At 32.8% G+C, this 17,881-nt stretch overlaps 1 protein-coding gene across 1 annotated transcript; it reads left to right on the top strand.

Moving 5' to 3' along the window:
- Window positions 1-11,966: 11,966 nt before the first annotated feature.
- Window positions 11,967-17,881, top strand: LOC113779810 (3-ketoacyl-CoA synthase 10). The gene is made up of 3 exons (XM_027325536.1): window positions 11,967-12,631; window positions 13,287-13,912; window positions 16,985-17,881. Exons 1-3 carry the CDS (start codon window positions 12,218-12,220, stop codon window positions 17,538-17,540), a joined length of 1,596 nt encoding a protein of 531 aa, XP_027181337.1. The 5' UTR covers window positions 11,967-12,217; the 3' UTR covers window positions 17,541-17,881.

The following is a 17,881-nucleotide window of genomic DNA, read 5'->3' as shown; positions in this document are numbered from 1 at the left end:
TCGCATTTGTTTTTTTTTGGTTATCAATCTTGAATTTGGTTACAAGAATTCGATCAACCACAACATGCCTCGATTTCATTTATGTTCACAGGTTTTTGGTGTACAGCATTTGCCAAAATGAACTTGGTTTCCCTAATTAAAGTAGAGCCAATTGTTTTTTGTCTGCAAAAGTTTAACCTTCAAGTACAATAACAAATGATTAAGGAAGAATATCGAAATTTTAAAGTGAGTCTACCCCTTTTTGGTAAAGATAAAGAGTTGGACCTAGGCAAAAATCAAAGCATAGCTGCTGCTATCCTACACTCTTCTCTTACTCAGCCAATCAAAGCATTCTTTTGTTTTTTTTGCGTAAATTATTTATTACCGCCTATGGTTTTAGATAATGTAAGATGACCCTTCTAAAGTTTTGAAATAGCCACATTATCCCTTTGTGATTTTATGTAAAATAAAAAATCAACGAAATGCACAATCAATTACAACCCTCATACCAATCGCGCTTTAAAAGCTCGTGTGATAAAATTTTAATATCCATATAACCCCTTTACGGTTTATATAAATATTTACCTTACCCCGTATAATTTTTGCATTTATCCACGTAATCTCCTTATATTTTTATACAAGGTGATTAAGTCGTCGGTTGATTTAGCATTTAAGTAAGGGCACTAATGATATTTCAACTAACAATAATATTACATGGGTTATTTTTTGTCAAATTTCTACGTTACATAAAATCATAGGAAGTGAAGTGAACATTTTGAAACGTTAAGAGGGGTCATGTGGCAATAGATAAAACTATAAGGGGATTATATGCAGTTTACCCATTTCATTTTTGTCTTTTTCAATCAAACACGCAGACATCTGCCAGCATTTGACTTCTGAAAGCAGAGAACAGTACGTAACACATTTCGTTTTCCGTAGTAGTCATCTTTTCAATTCAATTTGTATGCCATTTATTCCTTGTGGACGACTTTGATACAGCGAAAGCTCAATCACACCTGGGACGGTGAAACACTTGGGTGAGTGTGTCCTTTTACTCGCCAGTTTACCACTCGTTTGCAAAGACTTCCCAATCGATTCGTACAATTCGAGCTAGCAATGTCCTTCATTACACAAAGATTGTTTTTGACCTTTCTTAGGTCTGGTTTCTCATAAGGGTTATGTTTTTGGCAACTTCTTTCTTGTGATTTATAAAGAAATTGACCCTATCAAAGCTTGCCTTGATTCACGACCTTATTTGACACCTGTACAATATGTTAGTCATTCCTAAAATAAAAGCATAAAAATGGGGGAGTTGGGATTTATGAATAGTGATCTTTTTTTTTTTTATCGAAACGATAGCTTCCTATACTATGGGGAGGGGAAGGGCCAGAAGAGGTTTTGGGATAATCCGGAGGGGACTGAACCACCACCGGACCAGACAGGTGTGCTACGCACCTACCTGAATTTTTTAAATAAGACCGCATTTAATTGTGTCAAACCTTACCTCCCACCCCACCAAGCCTTAATGTATTGGTGGTGGCACTGGTGGTTTATGAACAATGACCTTGGTCTCCTCAAGATGTCCAGTTCTGCAACTTTGCTGTCATATTTTCTGCTAAAAAAAAAATGCTGTCTGCTGTGTATTAGAAGTTGTACAAATGTGGTCCACTTCTACATGATATGATACTCCTTATCATATTGCCTCCTTCGCCAATTGTAGTATCCTTATTGTTATGCTCTTGCCTGTACACGACGGAGCTGGTTTTTTGTGTCTTTTTCCCTCATTTGTTGTCTCCAAAGTCACCGACACTCACTAACGGACACTTCCACCTTCCCTTTCCTTTCACGGCATGGAGCCGCCTCATCGTCCTTCTTTGCCAGGTATGTGCATTTTTTTTTGTTTTGTTTTGTTCTTGGAGTTATACAATTTGCTTCTATCTTCATAAAAGATGACTTATCCAGTAACTACTCGTATTTTGTCTTGTGATGCAATGGATTTGCTTCTTTTTTTAAAAAAAAAAAAAAACAGAGAGGGAGAGAGATTTTTCCCATAAAAAAAAAAAGGGTTGAAATCTCTTTTCTAATATACTTGGATCTCTTGTTCACAATTTTTAGTGAAGAATTTTATGTATGAAATTAATGAATCCATCAAGTGGATTTTAGTATTGTTCACTTAGTTCATGATGCTTTTTTTCACGAATTCATGCAATTGGAGATTTGAATTTCCTTGATTTTTGGTGTATAAGACTTGCCTCTGTATTAACTTGAAAAAAATTTTATTTCAACATGGAATTTCCAAGGGAGACATCATTTTCTGGTAGGGCTTGTTCACAAGACAAGAAGTAAACATAGTACCATGGTCAAATAGTTTAAAGAACTAGCTGCTATAGCATCATTTGATAAAGTCCAAAAGTAGTTTTTTTTTGGTAAATAAAGATGCATTAAAATAAAGTCAAAGTCTACAAAGTAATAGTTAAAGTACAGAGCCCAAAAGTAGTGACTTCTTATTTGATTAACATATGATCAGATTTGACTACTGATTTAATTCAACTATGTGATTAGTTTGAATTCAAGTATATAAACCATATGAAGAACCATATCAGGGACATGTAGGTTGAAATGACTTAAGAGGGATGGTACTTCAGAGCAAGAAATCAAATTTCTCAAATTAAAGTTAAAACTTTTAATGCATGTGAATCATAGTTGTCAAAATCGCGATCCGGATCGTAGGATCGTACAATCCTACGATCCGGATAACCAAAATCGATCCGGATCGTATTCAGAGTCGCAAATCATATTAATCTCTGTAGGATCGCATAGAATCGTAGCAGGATCGGTAGGATCGTGTAGGATCGGTAGGATCGTACGATCCTACAATTTTTTTGTAAATTTGTGAAATACGAAACTCCATTTTGCAAGTAAATGAAAATATTTGTGGTATATTTGTAATTTATCAAAGAATTGCAACCTTTAATTGCAATTAGGAGCTTTTGGTAGGATCTTACAATTCTACGATCCGATCCTGTGAAACTAAAATCGATCCTACGTAGGATCCCGATTTTACAAACCTTGATGTGAATTTGATCAAAATCTTTAGTGCCATATTATAGCCTCCTCCTTGATTTCTGATAAGAAATGAAAATGTGAGCAGCTAAACCATTAGTTGTTTAGATGTCCATATGAGGCTTGGTGGAATGTAAGTCAAATTTCCTCAAAGAGGCATCATATAAAACAAGGCTTTTCAATTTGTTTTTTCTGGCTATTCTATTAAAGAAGAAAAATAAGGAAAGTTGTTTAGCACTCTTGAAGTTTTAAAAATATTAATTGCCTCCTTTATTTTAAAATTTTTGTAACATCTTAACCCCAATTCAAAATATATTATTAGAATACTCATTTTAAGAAAGAGAAAATAATTTCTTTCCAACAATCCCTTTTGTTAACTTACTATTTTACAAAATTATAAGTATATTAATGAAAAACCAAAAACAAAGACAAAAAGTATAAAGATGTAAGATATTTTCAAACTACAAAAGTTTCTTTCTTTAGGATTTATCTATTTCATGCTCTAAGGTCACATAAAAATCAGGAATGGACCTGATGTTATTTTCTTTTACTTTTTTTCCGGCGAAAGGGTAGGCTTCTTTCACAAAAGATATTGTACTTCAGGAGGTTGGTTGTGATTTTAAAACTTTAACACTAGACCCACTTCATTTTTTTGGATATGCTTATCGTTGTCCTCAGGGTACCAAATAAAAGAAATCTTTAATGTTTTGAGCGAATTTAAAGAATTTTATAAACTGATTAGAATCTTCATTTTTTTCATTGATGGATTGAAAATTAGAAAAAAAAACTGTTTAACATTGTATTTAAAACTTATTTGAGATTGTTTGAATTTTTTTAATTTTATCCAAATTAGTAATATTTTTAATATTTTTTAATTTAAAATATTTTTAAGGTGTCAATTTTTAATTTTTTTTATCCAAATAATAAAATATAATATATTATTAGATCTCTCGACCCTATTAAAAACATATAATTTTCTATTAAAGAAGCAAATCTATCAAGTTTTCAAATGTTAACGGATTTTAAATTAGTTTGTCATGACAATTAAGATATCACAACAAAAGGGTAACTTTGAAATGAAGTTATCTTTATTCTCCCAAAACTAGGTTTTTAATGATATATTTTGAATTGGGTTGAGAATGTTCCAAAATTTTGAAAATAAGGGAGGTAAGTGATATTTTAAAATTTTTAAGGGTGATAAGTGATGTTGTTAGAAACCTTAGGAGAGGTTTCTGAAATTATCCCTAATTTCAATTTATGATACTCTAATTTGCATCTGTATTTTTGGGGAAAAGAAAATTAGCCGTCGAGCTAAATCGTGAGTTTTCTGATTATTAGTGAATCTATGAATTAGGAGATTATTTTCTCGTCTTTGATTGACAATGTTAAGAGAACGTCTCAATTGTTGCTAAGTTTAATGAAAAATAAAATATGTATTTCTTTACCATTTTTCTATTTTCGTTTGCATCCCACGACAACTTTTGCTGCAAATGCAACAATAAACAATTTTCACCAAGGTGAAAGTGCAAATTTTCCAATGATCAGAATATGAACTAGAGTTCAAAATGGCATAGCCATGGAAAATTTTTACCCAAAAAAAAAAAAATTGCCATGCAAAATACCAAATAGGCAGTGCCAATAGATTTGTTTACGGGAGAGGATGTTATATTGGTCGCATTACGTCTAATATAAGATTATGGTGGACATAAGATATAGGTAGATTATAATTTTGCATGCAGAAGTTTCAAAGCACAATATCCAAGAAGCAGAAAGAATAATTCAAAATATATGCATTTGGATCTAGTAAATGGAAATTTACGTGGTGGTGCTACAAATGTTCAGCTTTATTTCTTTCAAACAACAAATAAAAACAATGAAAAAGTATGCAAATAAAAACAAAAACTAGCTTGCAATATTGGAGGGTTTAGCTTGTATTCTTACACAAAGTAGTTGGAATACCTTTCTTGTAACTGGCATCTCTTTTTAGTTTAAATAGATTGTAGTACATAATTAATCTTCTATTTCACTTTTTATATCATTCTCTATCTCATCTTTTATTATATTTTCTTTATATATATATATATATAGATATCCTATTTGTATGCTTTTTAATGTTTTCTTAAATTTTAATAACTGATAACAAAGTAAAAAACAACATTATACAAAACGAATATATATATGAATATATATATATATTCCTTTTTTCTCTAACTTTTTTTACTCTCTTTAATGATAAATTGCAGTATAATGAAAGATATGCCAATTGAAAGGTGGAACAGAAGATTAATATAAAAATATGTACTATAGTGATTTGATGTATATGAGATAAAAAGGTGATTAAAAAATATATTCATGAAAAACGTAAAAATTTTTTTGCAGAAAACTACAATCCAAACAAGGCAAGTCTACTATTTTGACTATAAAATGGCAATATTGCCATTTTCTTGGATCTCAATTCCAAGGTTGGTGTTAACAGTTGATGAGCCAATTGATCTCGTTAAAAGTAGGATTCAGCTTTCAAACCAAACTATCTTAGAAAATGAGCAAGTATCTACCCAACTAATCTCAGCCGCATTTGTCCCATCCCAAATTTATCTCCTTTTCTGTTGTTTACATCCAAGTGTTGAGAACAAAGAAAAATCTTTTCAAAGACTTCATATTTCCCCGTGAATGTAACATTTACCGTTGTTACTTAGAAAAAAATTTCCATGTCACTTAGAACAATTTATTTTCTGGGTCCAAAGATACATAAATTTTTTAGATCCAAGAAATGTAATTACTCGACTATTTTGTTTGGACTAGTCCAAGGTTCATATGAACATGCTTGTGGAGCTTAGCCTTTGTACCCTGTACGAAAGTGGGCCAAACTTAGACAAAGAAGTACTATCTTTATTGTCGCAAAAGGCTTGCTGGCACTCAATCTGAAGTCAGAGAAAAACATATTCCTAGTTGAGTTCATTTTGGCCATAAGAATTATCTTTACATTAAAACGTGACTCAATCAAACCTTTTCTGAACTATGGACCTTATGGGCACGTTCTGTGGTAGAGTAGTATCAGTGTAAATGGACTTTCTTGGCCTCCCCAAAGGGGCAAAAAGGAGGCTTGCTTTGTATCCCCTAATTATAGTCTTGAAAGATGCACTCAAGACCCAATTCAAATAGCGAGAATATTAATTAGACAATCATGAGGTCTTTAATTTGACTCATAAACTTTTTTTTCCTTTTTTTTTTCTTTGTAAGGCTTAGAATCTTGCTTAGATTGGAAAAGAGGAAATTTCGACACGTATTATTTTTATTTATATTCATTATTTAGGGTAATTGAAGACGAAGAATATTTAGGGAAATTTCGACACGTGTTATTCATTATTCATTTGGTTGAGGAAGAAATTGTTGATTGTAATTTGGGGTGGATAAAATATATATTGGACATTATGGAAATTCTCGTAGTGGAGGAAATTGTGAAAAGTTGTTTGGATAGAGTATTATTTGAAATATTATTTGGAATAATTACTGTAACACTTTTTGTGATGTGATGTATGTGAGATAAAAAGGTACTTGAGAATATAAAAAGGTGGGTTGGGAAATGTGTTTATGATACAAGCGAAATATTATTTGAGATATTTGTGCTATCCAAACACTTCGAAATTTCTTGGTTTTTGAGAATTGCATGGATGGTTATCATGTGAGAGACATTTGTTGGCTTTAGCAATGAATAAGTAAACATGAATGGGTTCTTCAATCAAGCAGGAGTTAGTAATAGTAGCCATATTGTACATGAAGGGTGAAGCTCGTTTTCCCTCACATGTGAAGATGAAGGTGGATATTAATTACAAATTAGGGTTGTACATCGCCTACACCCGAACATAATTTTGTGCGAAGACCATTGCTCGAGATGGCATTGGACGAGTTTCCATCCAGAATTTGATTTAAGGGATATAATTAGAATTTTATTTATTAAGATGTGTTTTATTTATATTTTTTTAATTTCCCAATTTAGTTGGTTTGGTAATCTAATGTGATGAAAAATTATGAGCACACTGGGTAGTAGATATAAGCTTGAGACTCTAGTTAGTCTTTAATCCATTAAAAAGGCATGTACAAGGGTAAGTACGATGTGCAAAACAAATCCGATTGATCCAATATTATAGTTTTGCCCCAAAAGTTTTGCCTTTCATATTGTTCCTCTTCTTATATATCTAAGAAACCTATATATGCAGTTTTGTTCTGGTTCTTATACTGAATTCTTCGACTGAGTGTTTTGCCGGACCTAGGACTGCAAAAGAATCGAACTAAGTATAAAAATACTTCACTTATTGGCTCAACGGGTTTCAATTTATATGTTTTGATATTTTCTCTGAGTGGTACAGAATTTATATGTATATTCATAATATCTTTTTATTATTTATGAAATGAAGTGTTCTCTTTATGATAAAGACTTTATCTATTGTAAAAGAAATATAATACTAATTGCTTTTTTATTTGAGTTCGACTAGGTTCGAAGTTGAGTTCAACCTCGAGATTTACATTGAGAATTTAATGTAATTTGAGTTTGGTAAAATTGAGTCAAATTTAAGTCGATTTTGACAAAACTCGATTCGACTTATATCATTTTCAGTCGTAAAATGACATATACTTTCTCGTTCCTTAGTTTATCAATTATTCAAAATTTTAGTGTTATTTTTGTTTTCGCTGCGCAATCTTTTGTAGTACTACTAGCATTTTTTTTTTGTTGATAAAAATGAAAAGTCAAATAAGTCGTGTGCGTGTGTTCGAAAGGATCACGACAGCTTTTTTTTTTTTTTTTTTTTTTATTGATCCCAATCATGAAATACTATTGCAATGTAATTAAAGAAGTCTTCAAGACAATATTCTATTTCTTCACAAAAAAAAATAATACTCCTACTTATTATCCATACATACATACATACTTCTGCTGTTGACCCAGAATTTGTTTACCAAAAAAAAAAAAAGGAAATAATAATAAAAATAAAGCCCTGGCATCTTCAGACAGTTGTTGTACAAAAGTATGTGCTATCACAATTGCAGTCCTACATCATTCATTGTTGATGAAGTTGGGAAGGTGGCAGCTGAACGGTTTGTGGCCTTAAATTCTTAATTATCTTTGGCTCCATACTCCCACGATGATCAGATTGCTGACAACTCCAACAGTACCCAACTTCTTTAAGACTTTTCTATCAAAACCAAAAAGGCATTAATGTTTTTAAATTCAGATCGGTGAGTGAATCGGTTCACAGATTTTTTGGTTTGGCCGTTCTGCCTGACCGATTCAATGATTTTCTATTTTTTTTAACAGCTGCTTGGGTAAATCCCTGAAAATCATACATTAAACGTGGAAAATCATACATGAACCTCAATCGATAAATGGAATTTAAATATTTATATCATCATAAGATTTTTATAAATTCATTACAAACATAAGTAAGACTAATAAGTATAATCCAAATGCTAATTGCTAACCAAGTATCTAGAACACAAGAACTCACCAGCCAACAACATATTAAGAGCTTAATCTCCAAAGAAACATATTACATTCCAACCCTAATTGACAAATCAATGTGTATAGCCTCTATGCCATTACTTTACATGTATAACTTTTCACAATGATTGGTAGTATATTTTTCTGGTTTGGCGAAATTTATTTCATGGTTGCTTTCTCTAAGAAGCAGAATTAAAAGGCCGAACTTGACTAATTTCAGTAATTTGATATTTCATTCGAAAAATAGCTTCTTCAGACGTGACTGTAAAATAATTCATGATTTATAATTTCATTCTTATCTAATCAAACAAAAGTTCAACATCAATTACAAAAAAAAAAAAGAGATGAAAACTAGAGGAAAAAAGAACACATAGAAAAAAATATTGAAAGGGGAATAATTAAACTCACCAAAATGGAAAAGGTCCTATCATGTATCTTCTGAAAGTTCAAAATTTTAACTTGCCTATTAATCGGCCGAGAAGGATAGCCTGATGGTCATGGATTGAAAGGTTTGAAGCAAGATCTTGTCTTGGATTGTTGGACGTTGGAGGGTTAGGAAGGAAAACAAAAAAAAAAAGAAAAAGAAAAATGATTATCAGTAGGAGAGGCCAGAGACAAGAGAACTGAGGAAGTGAGGAGAAGTAGATAAGTCATTTAGTGGAGAACGACGGCAGTGTCTTAGTGTTTGTTTTTTTAAAAAAAAAAAAAATCTGATTTTTACTTAAGTTAAGTGGTTAATGTTAAAAAAAATTAAAAATCACCAATTTACTGCTCTAACAGTTTTTAGCAGTTCATACAATTTTACCAATTTATGGTGATTTTTCATTAATCTCCGACTTTTGCCCTAGATGGGATGACCGATTGACAATTCAACCGATTGGACCGGATTCATTCTGGTTCTAAAAACATTGCAAAAAGGAAAATAAGAAATTCTTTAAGACACCTGTCGGCCTGTCTCCCTCTCCGCTTTTTGTGTTGTTTCAAAGTCAAAGGACCACTCCTAACCACCTGTTTTATTTAAGCTATATGAGGCCTACATTTCTTGTTTTTGGCTTTTTGCAGACATGTTGCTTCTTTATTGTAGAGACGGAGAAATGGTTTCACATACAATTGTCAGTACAATCGTTTCGTGAATCAAAGTAACATCAATTCAACACAAAATGTAATTCATGATAAACCACTTGTATGGAGTATATTTTTAACGGATATAAGACATGCTGTTGTTATTTATGTGAACCCTAACATGTTACGTAAAAAAATTTGTTTCATCCGCACAACTTGAATTTCTGCCGAATCGGCCAACTCTAAACCTAATGAATAGTGTGTTTGGATTATCAAATTATTTTAAATAATATTTCGTTTACATCATAAACATATTTTTTAATTTATTTTTTTATAATTTCACATACTTTTTATCTCACATATATCATATCATAAAAAATGTTATAATAATTTTTTCAAATAATACTCTAGCCAAACACATTCGAATTTGGGATGGTTACCATTGACAACCTTCCCCTCATTTTTGTACCCTTTCTTTTTTAGGTTTTGTGGATACAAAGTGTTCTTTTTTTTTTTCCATAAATAAACTGAACAACTATAGGGTAAAAATATTCCCTCTTGAATGAATGATTGTAGTTCTGATAATCCAAACACAAAACTTAACCAGACAATATAAATTCTCGAAAGTATTATGTGACATAACAAAAAAACAGTAGTGTCAACGTTGCTTTATTTGATGTAACCTATCTACTATAATCAATCACATAGATGGACCCCTTTAAAACCTTAACATTTATAACCAGTTTCTGTGTTGTTCCATTCAATTCCAAATTTGCACCCAACGTGGTTAATTCATCCAACTTGATTCCTCAATTTCATTTCTAGCAATTCAAGTGGACGGAAAAACGAACCTCCATCCCTGTGATATCACATAGGCCTCCACTTGAATTCTTGCAAATCAATAAAAGTATTTTAAAACTATTAGGATGATGGAATTAATAAAATTTCTTTCACATGATAGGCCTCCACTCGAATTAATTTGCTACATATATCTTTTGTAAATTAGCAGTTGGAATAATCCAATGGCCATGATCTCGCGAAAGCCTCCTGCATGCTGTTTGATCTATTAGTAGTAATTTGCTGGTGTCTTATTCAAAGATGCATAGAACTGCCATAAATTTCATGTGGATAAATGACTTTTTCAACATCTTTGTTAGGTGGTGTAGGGTAGTCAATGAATTGATGTATTATATTGTTGATATTTGGTGATACAATTATTGTTATGAAAAGTTTTCTCACAAGCCTAAATAATTAAGACAAACTAAGGGCATAAGAGTAATATGGCACTCAACAGCCTTGTATTAACTCTAGTTTAGACAGTGATGGACAAAAGAAGTTCCCCAAAATTGTAGATATTTGATTTTTCTTTATTATTCTCCTTTTTCCTTCCCTTTGATGCTTATTAATTAGTACAAGATAAATTAAAGTATTAATAGATGAAGTGCAAACATAACCTGTTGCATAACAAAAGTTTAAGTTAAGTACAAAAATCTTTTTTTAGGTAAACAATTTTCATTTGTGTATAACAAAATTCTATGTATTTAAAGCATGTAGTTGAATTTAAGTTTAAATTTGATCAATGTCAATAAATGCTATCCAAAAAAATAAACATACTATCTATCTTATACTATTGAACTGAACTTTCAAAGCAATAATTAAACTTAAGGGACATGCAGTTGTAAGAATCAAACTTGTCACCTTTTTTGGTTTGGATAAAATTCACAAGTTTCTTATCGCTGCGCCAATCAGTAGTTGGAGTAATTGCCAAGAGCATATCTTGTTGTTTCACTTGATTCAAACTAATAGCACGAACGGGCTTTATATATTTTTCAACATCGTCTTTTCAATTTTTTAGGTGAACCATCTTAGGAGTTAGCTACTCGTACGTAATTCCAAACATCTTAGGTTTTTTTATTTTTTTTTTCCAATCATGTTATTTTTCGTGCAAGTAGTGGATGTATCAGGAAAAAGGAAAATTAATAGAGGAGAATTTTAACAAGCAATTTAGTTGTATACACAATCTTGCCAAAAGTGGCAAATCATATCAATATTAAATACTCCTTCGGTTCCATCGAAAGTATCGTACTTTTCATTCTGAAATATCTTATCATCTTACTAAAATCAAATTTACTTTTAATCTCTTTTTTTAATATTATCCCCCACCTTTATCTATATTTCGTGTTAAATTCAAATTTAAAATTGAAATTTTGAGGATAATTTTAAAAATAAATCCACTAACATCACTATAAATTCACTTTTTTTAAAGTTGGAATCTTGAAATGCACGGACAACATTTCGGAATGGAGAGACAGTACAGCTATGTATTTCTTAACTTTGAATTTGTAAATGTCACCCACAAGTTTCCTCCCCTTAATAAATGTTGGAATTTATAGCTGCTGAAACTTGAAAGCATCCCAACTACACAAACCTAAATTTGGGTGCTGACATTAACTATCCCTCATCCAACTCCCTTAGTAGCTTTCACAATAAGTACTTCACATATTCTATCAAACACCTATCTCAAACATCTTTCGAATTCTGATCAGCTTCAACCAATCCCAAGTCCAAAATCCCACATCAGAGCTCAAAAATCCCGTTATTATAATCATTATTGTTATGGCTGGAGAGCAACATCTGCTGTCAACTGAGATTGTTAACCGTGGCATCGAGTCATCAGGTCCAGATGCTGGATCTTTGACATTTTCCGTCAGGGTTCGAAGGAGGTTGCCTGATTTTGTTCAATCTGTGAATCTGAAATACGTGAAATTGGGGTATCATTACCTCATAAATCATGGGATTTACTTGGCTACTGTACCTTTGCTTGTGCTCGTGTTCAGTGCTGAATTGGGAAGTCTCAGCAGGGAAGAACTCGGGAGGAAGCTTTGGGATAGTACCACCGGATATGATCTTGCTACTGTGCTCGCCTTTCTTGGCGTACTTGTTTTCACGCTCTCTGTATTTTTCTTGTCAAAGCCTCGGCCAATCTATCTTCTTGACTTTGCGTGTTACAAGCCCCATGATGACCTCAAGGTACCACCATTTCACTTTCCATGCATGATACTCTTTTTTCCTTTTTTTTTTTAACTTCCTTTTTCAATTTTCGAATCTTGTGACGTTAATTTCAACCCAACCTTTTTACTATTCCGGATTCATCCAGGCATGTTCATTCATCTCATATCATTTACAACTTTTAATCAAGTGTGAATGACTAGATGAGAAGAGAGAATGGTGTGGACGAAAATGGAATTTTTTGTTGCAAAATGATGAGTATGGGCTTTATGTGATTCTCATGAATGATAGATATATATAGTCTTTTGATGTGGTCTGAATTGATGTTTTTTTTTTTAAGGAAAAGTCTTAATTGATGTTAAAAAAAAAAAGATATGTGTTTTGTGGTGCAGAAAAGTTTGTGAAAGTTTGATCAAAAACTTTTGTTCAGGTCACTGTCACCTGCCAATCGTGTCCGTAAGACCACAGGTCACTCAGGGGATTCATCATATTAATGATCATTATATGTTTATTAGTTATAATAAGTAAAGATTTTTTTTTTTTTTTACACAGACAGAGAGTTTAAATACACGACACGTTCATATAAATAAAGAAATCTCTTGATACTGGAAAATAATTAATTCGTAGTTAATAGAAAAAGAAATTATAATAAATAATTCTCTATTTATTGTGACAGGTAACAAAGGAGCAATTCATTGAAATGGCAAGAAAATCAGGCAAATTCAACGAGGCAAGTCTTGAATTCCAGAAAAGGATAGTAGAATCATCAGGAATCGGGGATGAAACCTACGTCCCAAAATCCATCATGTCCCCTGAGAATACAGCAACAATGAAAGAAGGTCGAGCAGAAGCATCAATGGTGATGTTTGGAGCACTAGACGATCTTTTCGAAAAGACCAAAATTCGCCCCAAAGACGTAGGGATTCTTGTGGTAAATTGCAGCATTTTCAATCCAACTCCATCCCTCTCAGCAATGATCATAAATCACTACAAAATGAGAGGAAATATCCTAAGTTTTAACCTAGGGGGAATGGGGTGTAGTGCTGGAATTATATCATTGGATTTGGCTAGAGACATGTTACATGCAAATCCTAACAGTTATGCTGTTGTGGTTAGCACTGAAATGGTGGGATTCAATTGGTATCCTGGGAAAGAAAGATGTATGATGATTCCCAATTGCTTCTTCCGGATGGGATGCTCGGCCGTTTTGCTCTCCAATAGGCGCCGTGATTATGCTCGTGCAAAGTACAGACTCGAACATATTGTAAGGACTCATAAGGGTGCTGATGATCGTAGCTTCAGGTCAGCTTTCTTGATCTCTTATTTTTTTTTCCTTAGAACTAGTAGAAAACCCAAAAAAAAAAAAGGAATAATGTCTAGTTCGGTTACGTGGCATGAATCTAGATCTGCTTGCGTAAAAAAACAATTCAGTATTTGTGCAGGAATAATAATGTCTAAATCCAAGATCGATATTAGAGCTATGTTTGCAATTGAAATTTCAATTAGTGTAAGCATGAAAGAATTATATTATAGAAACATAATAGTAATATAATTGAAAACAAAAAAAAAAAAAAAGCTCAAATCAGGAGAGAGTTTCTCCTTGGGTTGCCATGCTCATTAATTTACTCTTTGAGATGTTGGGACTCATGAGTCATGAGTGGTCAATCTATTTTTGCACACTAATAATGGAAATGCATGGTCCATAGAGCTAGCTGATTGATGTGCATTTAAAGGTGACCTAAGAACTTGGATAATTTGTTGAAGGATGACTGGGGGGTGGTTGCCTACTCATTCATTTCAACTTAATTGCCAACCGCCCATTTGAAGAAATTGTGTAAAGGTGGGTCCAAATTGATCTGCATCTTCTCCGGAGTCTTTTCTTGAGATTAGGACAATGGTTCAAATTAAAGCACCATAACACTGAAATTACCTTGTTAATTCCTATCATTTAGGATCATGGGTCCATATATTGTTTCCAGTCCCTCTCATATATTCAATTCTTTCATGTATGGGATTACTCTAACAAACAAAATACAGGATTAATCTTTCTTACGTTAATAATGTACAGTACGAGGTAGATGAATGACAATTATATAAAATTTGAATTTTAAATAGAATTTTTACACATATATTATGAATTCAACGGTAATAGTGTCAGTGTATATAAGATTTATTCTAAAATATAACCATAAGTTTAGTAGTATTGAAAAAGAGAGAGAGAGAGAGAGAAAGAGAGGGAGAAAAAAAAAAAGAACTACAATACAAAGCAGAAGTTTCGTGATAGGGTCACAGCCAAAGAACTGCGTGACAGTTTCTTCGACTATAAAAGCAAAATCATTACATGGTTAGTGGTGATAGATATAATGACAATCCAATCTTAAACATTATTATGCTAACACGTTGCCCCTTTGCTGGGATATAGAAAGTAGCTCAAGCCTACCAATTATTCGTTTCCTTTTTCTGATCTTGTTTGAATTGTAGTTTTTTTAAAAAAAAATTAACGTTCTTTATAAGTTTATTTTTTAATCAATTTTTTACCTTATATACATTCAATCATTACAGTACATATTTTTTATACAAATTTAAAAAAAAAATAATCCAAACTAGTGAATTAGTATATGAAGTCAGTGAACAAGTATATTACCAAAGTTGTACACCATTACTAACGAATGGATGGATGTACGCAATTATTACAGAAGATCAGTTTTTCAATCAAAGTAATTAAGCTGTGTGTTTAATTAGGTGGAGTCTTAAACTAAAAGATCAAAAAAAAGAAAAAAAAAGAAAAGAAAAAGTGGAGTTGTGGACGAAAAGTGAGCTGTGGCCCACACATTATCATCATTCCACTGCATTTCTGCTCGAAACCACAATTATCTCATGCTGGCTAGTCTATGATAGTGGATTTTTCTGTTGTAGACCCGTGCCATGGGGGACCATTAGACAGACAGGGTGGACCACACTTATTGGGACCTTACATAGGATTTGACCAGAAGATTTGTTGTTGATCGGAATAAACATACAAGTTTTACACGTGAGATTCATATGTGGGATCCTCTCTCTCTCTCTCTCACATATATATAGATATATGTATATATATACACCACCTCCTCTCACGCTCTTTTCACCCGCACTGTTAGACAGACAGTATTTGAATCCTAGATTTGACATAATTTTTAAATATTCTTTTTTGATAATTGAACCGAATCCTAATAATTACCTATATTTGTATCATAGTACACGGGCACATCTCGATATATAACAAAATAGTCATAATATTAATAATAGCAGCAGGATGCAATTGTTAATTTTATGGTTTGTCATTGCACCACATGGTCTATGAGCAAGGTTTCAATACCCAGCTCGGACCGTTCCGTCAAATCGGTTGAATCGTCAATCAGGTGGCTGTCTAAGCCGGGTTATGCTTCAAATCCAGTGTAGCTAAAACACCGCTTTATTTAGTGAAATCAATTGACTCGGCCGGTCCAACCAGTGAATTGTCAAATTGGAATGGTTTTTCTAAATCAATTTGGTTCATTCAATTGATCAAAAATTTTAAAAAAAAAACTAGAAACTAATTAGATAGCCGCAACCTATAGTCAACTCAAGTCAAGACCTAAGACTCCAATCTTCTTCCTTACTTTATTTCTAATTTTTAGCTAATTTTCTTCAATTTCTTCTCTACGTAATCATCCCTTTCTTCATCATCTCATCATTAATCTCTCAAATTCCTTCAGCAAAGTTCAATTTTGTGCCTAAACTATATGCGTAGGTTTGATTTCCTAATCTATGATTTTTTTTATTTTACTTTGTAATTTACTAATTTTCTAAAGTAAGATTCTTATTTTCTTGGTGTCAAGCTTGTCATATTGGTATAATTATAGCTCTTTTTTCTTTGCTTTGCTTTTCTTTTGCTTTGTATCTTTGCTTTTCTTTTAGTTTATTTTATTATAAACTTATTAGCAAAAGAACTATAGTTATGATTATGTGTCTAAACCTTTATAGTGGGGTGTGCAAATTGTAAATATGATAAAATTAGCAATATATAATTTATTTATTTATGACATCATGGGTCGAAAACGGTCAGTCCAATGGTTGAACTAATGACCCTTGACCCAGTGACTTTTCTAGTTCAATGAATGGTTCAAGTTTTAAAACCTTGAGTATGAGATTAATGGTGAAAAATTGAAAATTAGAAAATGCAAAAAAAAAGGAGGGAGGGAGAGAGAGAGAGAGATGGTTTTAATTTGATTAAACTCGTGCAAATAGAAATGGATATGCTCTTGGTAAGGAGACGAGCTAGTGAAATTTCTTGGAACACTAAAATGGTTTTTAGTTTACTACGACAAAAGAAATTTACACCGTAATTTTCTGCAGGAGTGTTTATCAAGAGGAAGACGATCAAAGGTTCAAGGGACTAAAAATCAGCAAAAATTTGGTAGAAATAGGGGGCGATGCACTCAAGACTAACATCACCACACTTGGTCCTCTAGTCCTACCCTTCTCTGAGCAGCTTTACTTCTTTGCAACACTAATTTGGAGGCATTTGTTTGGTTCCGGCGGAGGGTCACAGCCCAAAAAACCATACATCCCTGATTACAAACTTGCATTTGAGCATTTCTGCGTGCATGCTGCAAGCAAGACTGTTCTTGATGAGCTGCAAAGGAATCTGGAACTTAGTGAGAAGAACATGGAAACCTCAAGGGCTACACTGCATCGATTCGGCAACACTTCCAGCAGCAGCATTTGGTATGAGCTGGCTTATTTGGAAGCCAAAGAAAGGATCAAGAGAGGTGACCGGGTGTGGCAGATTTCATTTGGTTCTGGTTTCAAATGCAACAGTGCAGTCTGGCGATCGTTGCGCCGAGTAGGGTCACCTTCTAGAAATCCATGGCTTGATTGCATTGATAGGTATCCTCCAGAGGCTCTCTAATCCTGGGGAAGCTGAAGCTGAGGGGGATGGTGCAGCACTGTCAAAGCTTACTAATGGCATTAATGCTGCATTTGCTTCAACATTTCCAGCATGACTAAATCACAAAAAATCCTATGTTTGTCTTTCTAAGTTTGTTGACTCTAAAAATGATTTGGAGTCGTATATCCTATGTCAATTGTTGTCTAAGATTCATACAAGGTAACGTTTTTGTTTCAAGCACATCAGGTCAAAGTCATGACAATATCCCTGAAGTTGCTGGTTAAGATGTGGTAATGAATATAAATTGTACTCTCTCTGTCCCAATTATTTGTTTATATTTTAAGAATTCAACTTTTTAACAA

The sequence above is a fragment of the Coffea eugenioides genome, chromosome 8 (assembly GCF_003713205.1).
Source record: "Coffea eugenioides isolate CCC68of chromosome 8, Ceug_1.0, whole genome shotgun sequence".
Classification (NCBI taxonomy): Eukaryota; Viridiplantae; Streptophyta; class Magnoliopsida; order Gentianales; family Rubiaceae; genus Coffea; species Coffea eugenioides.
The sequence above is the reverse complement of the archived record's forward strand: the minus strand, read 5'-3'. Positions and strand labels throughout refer to the sequence as shown.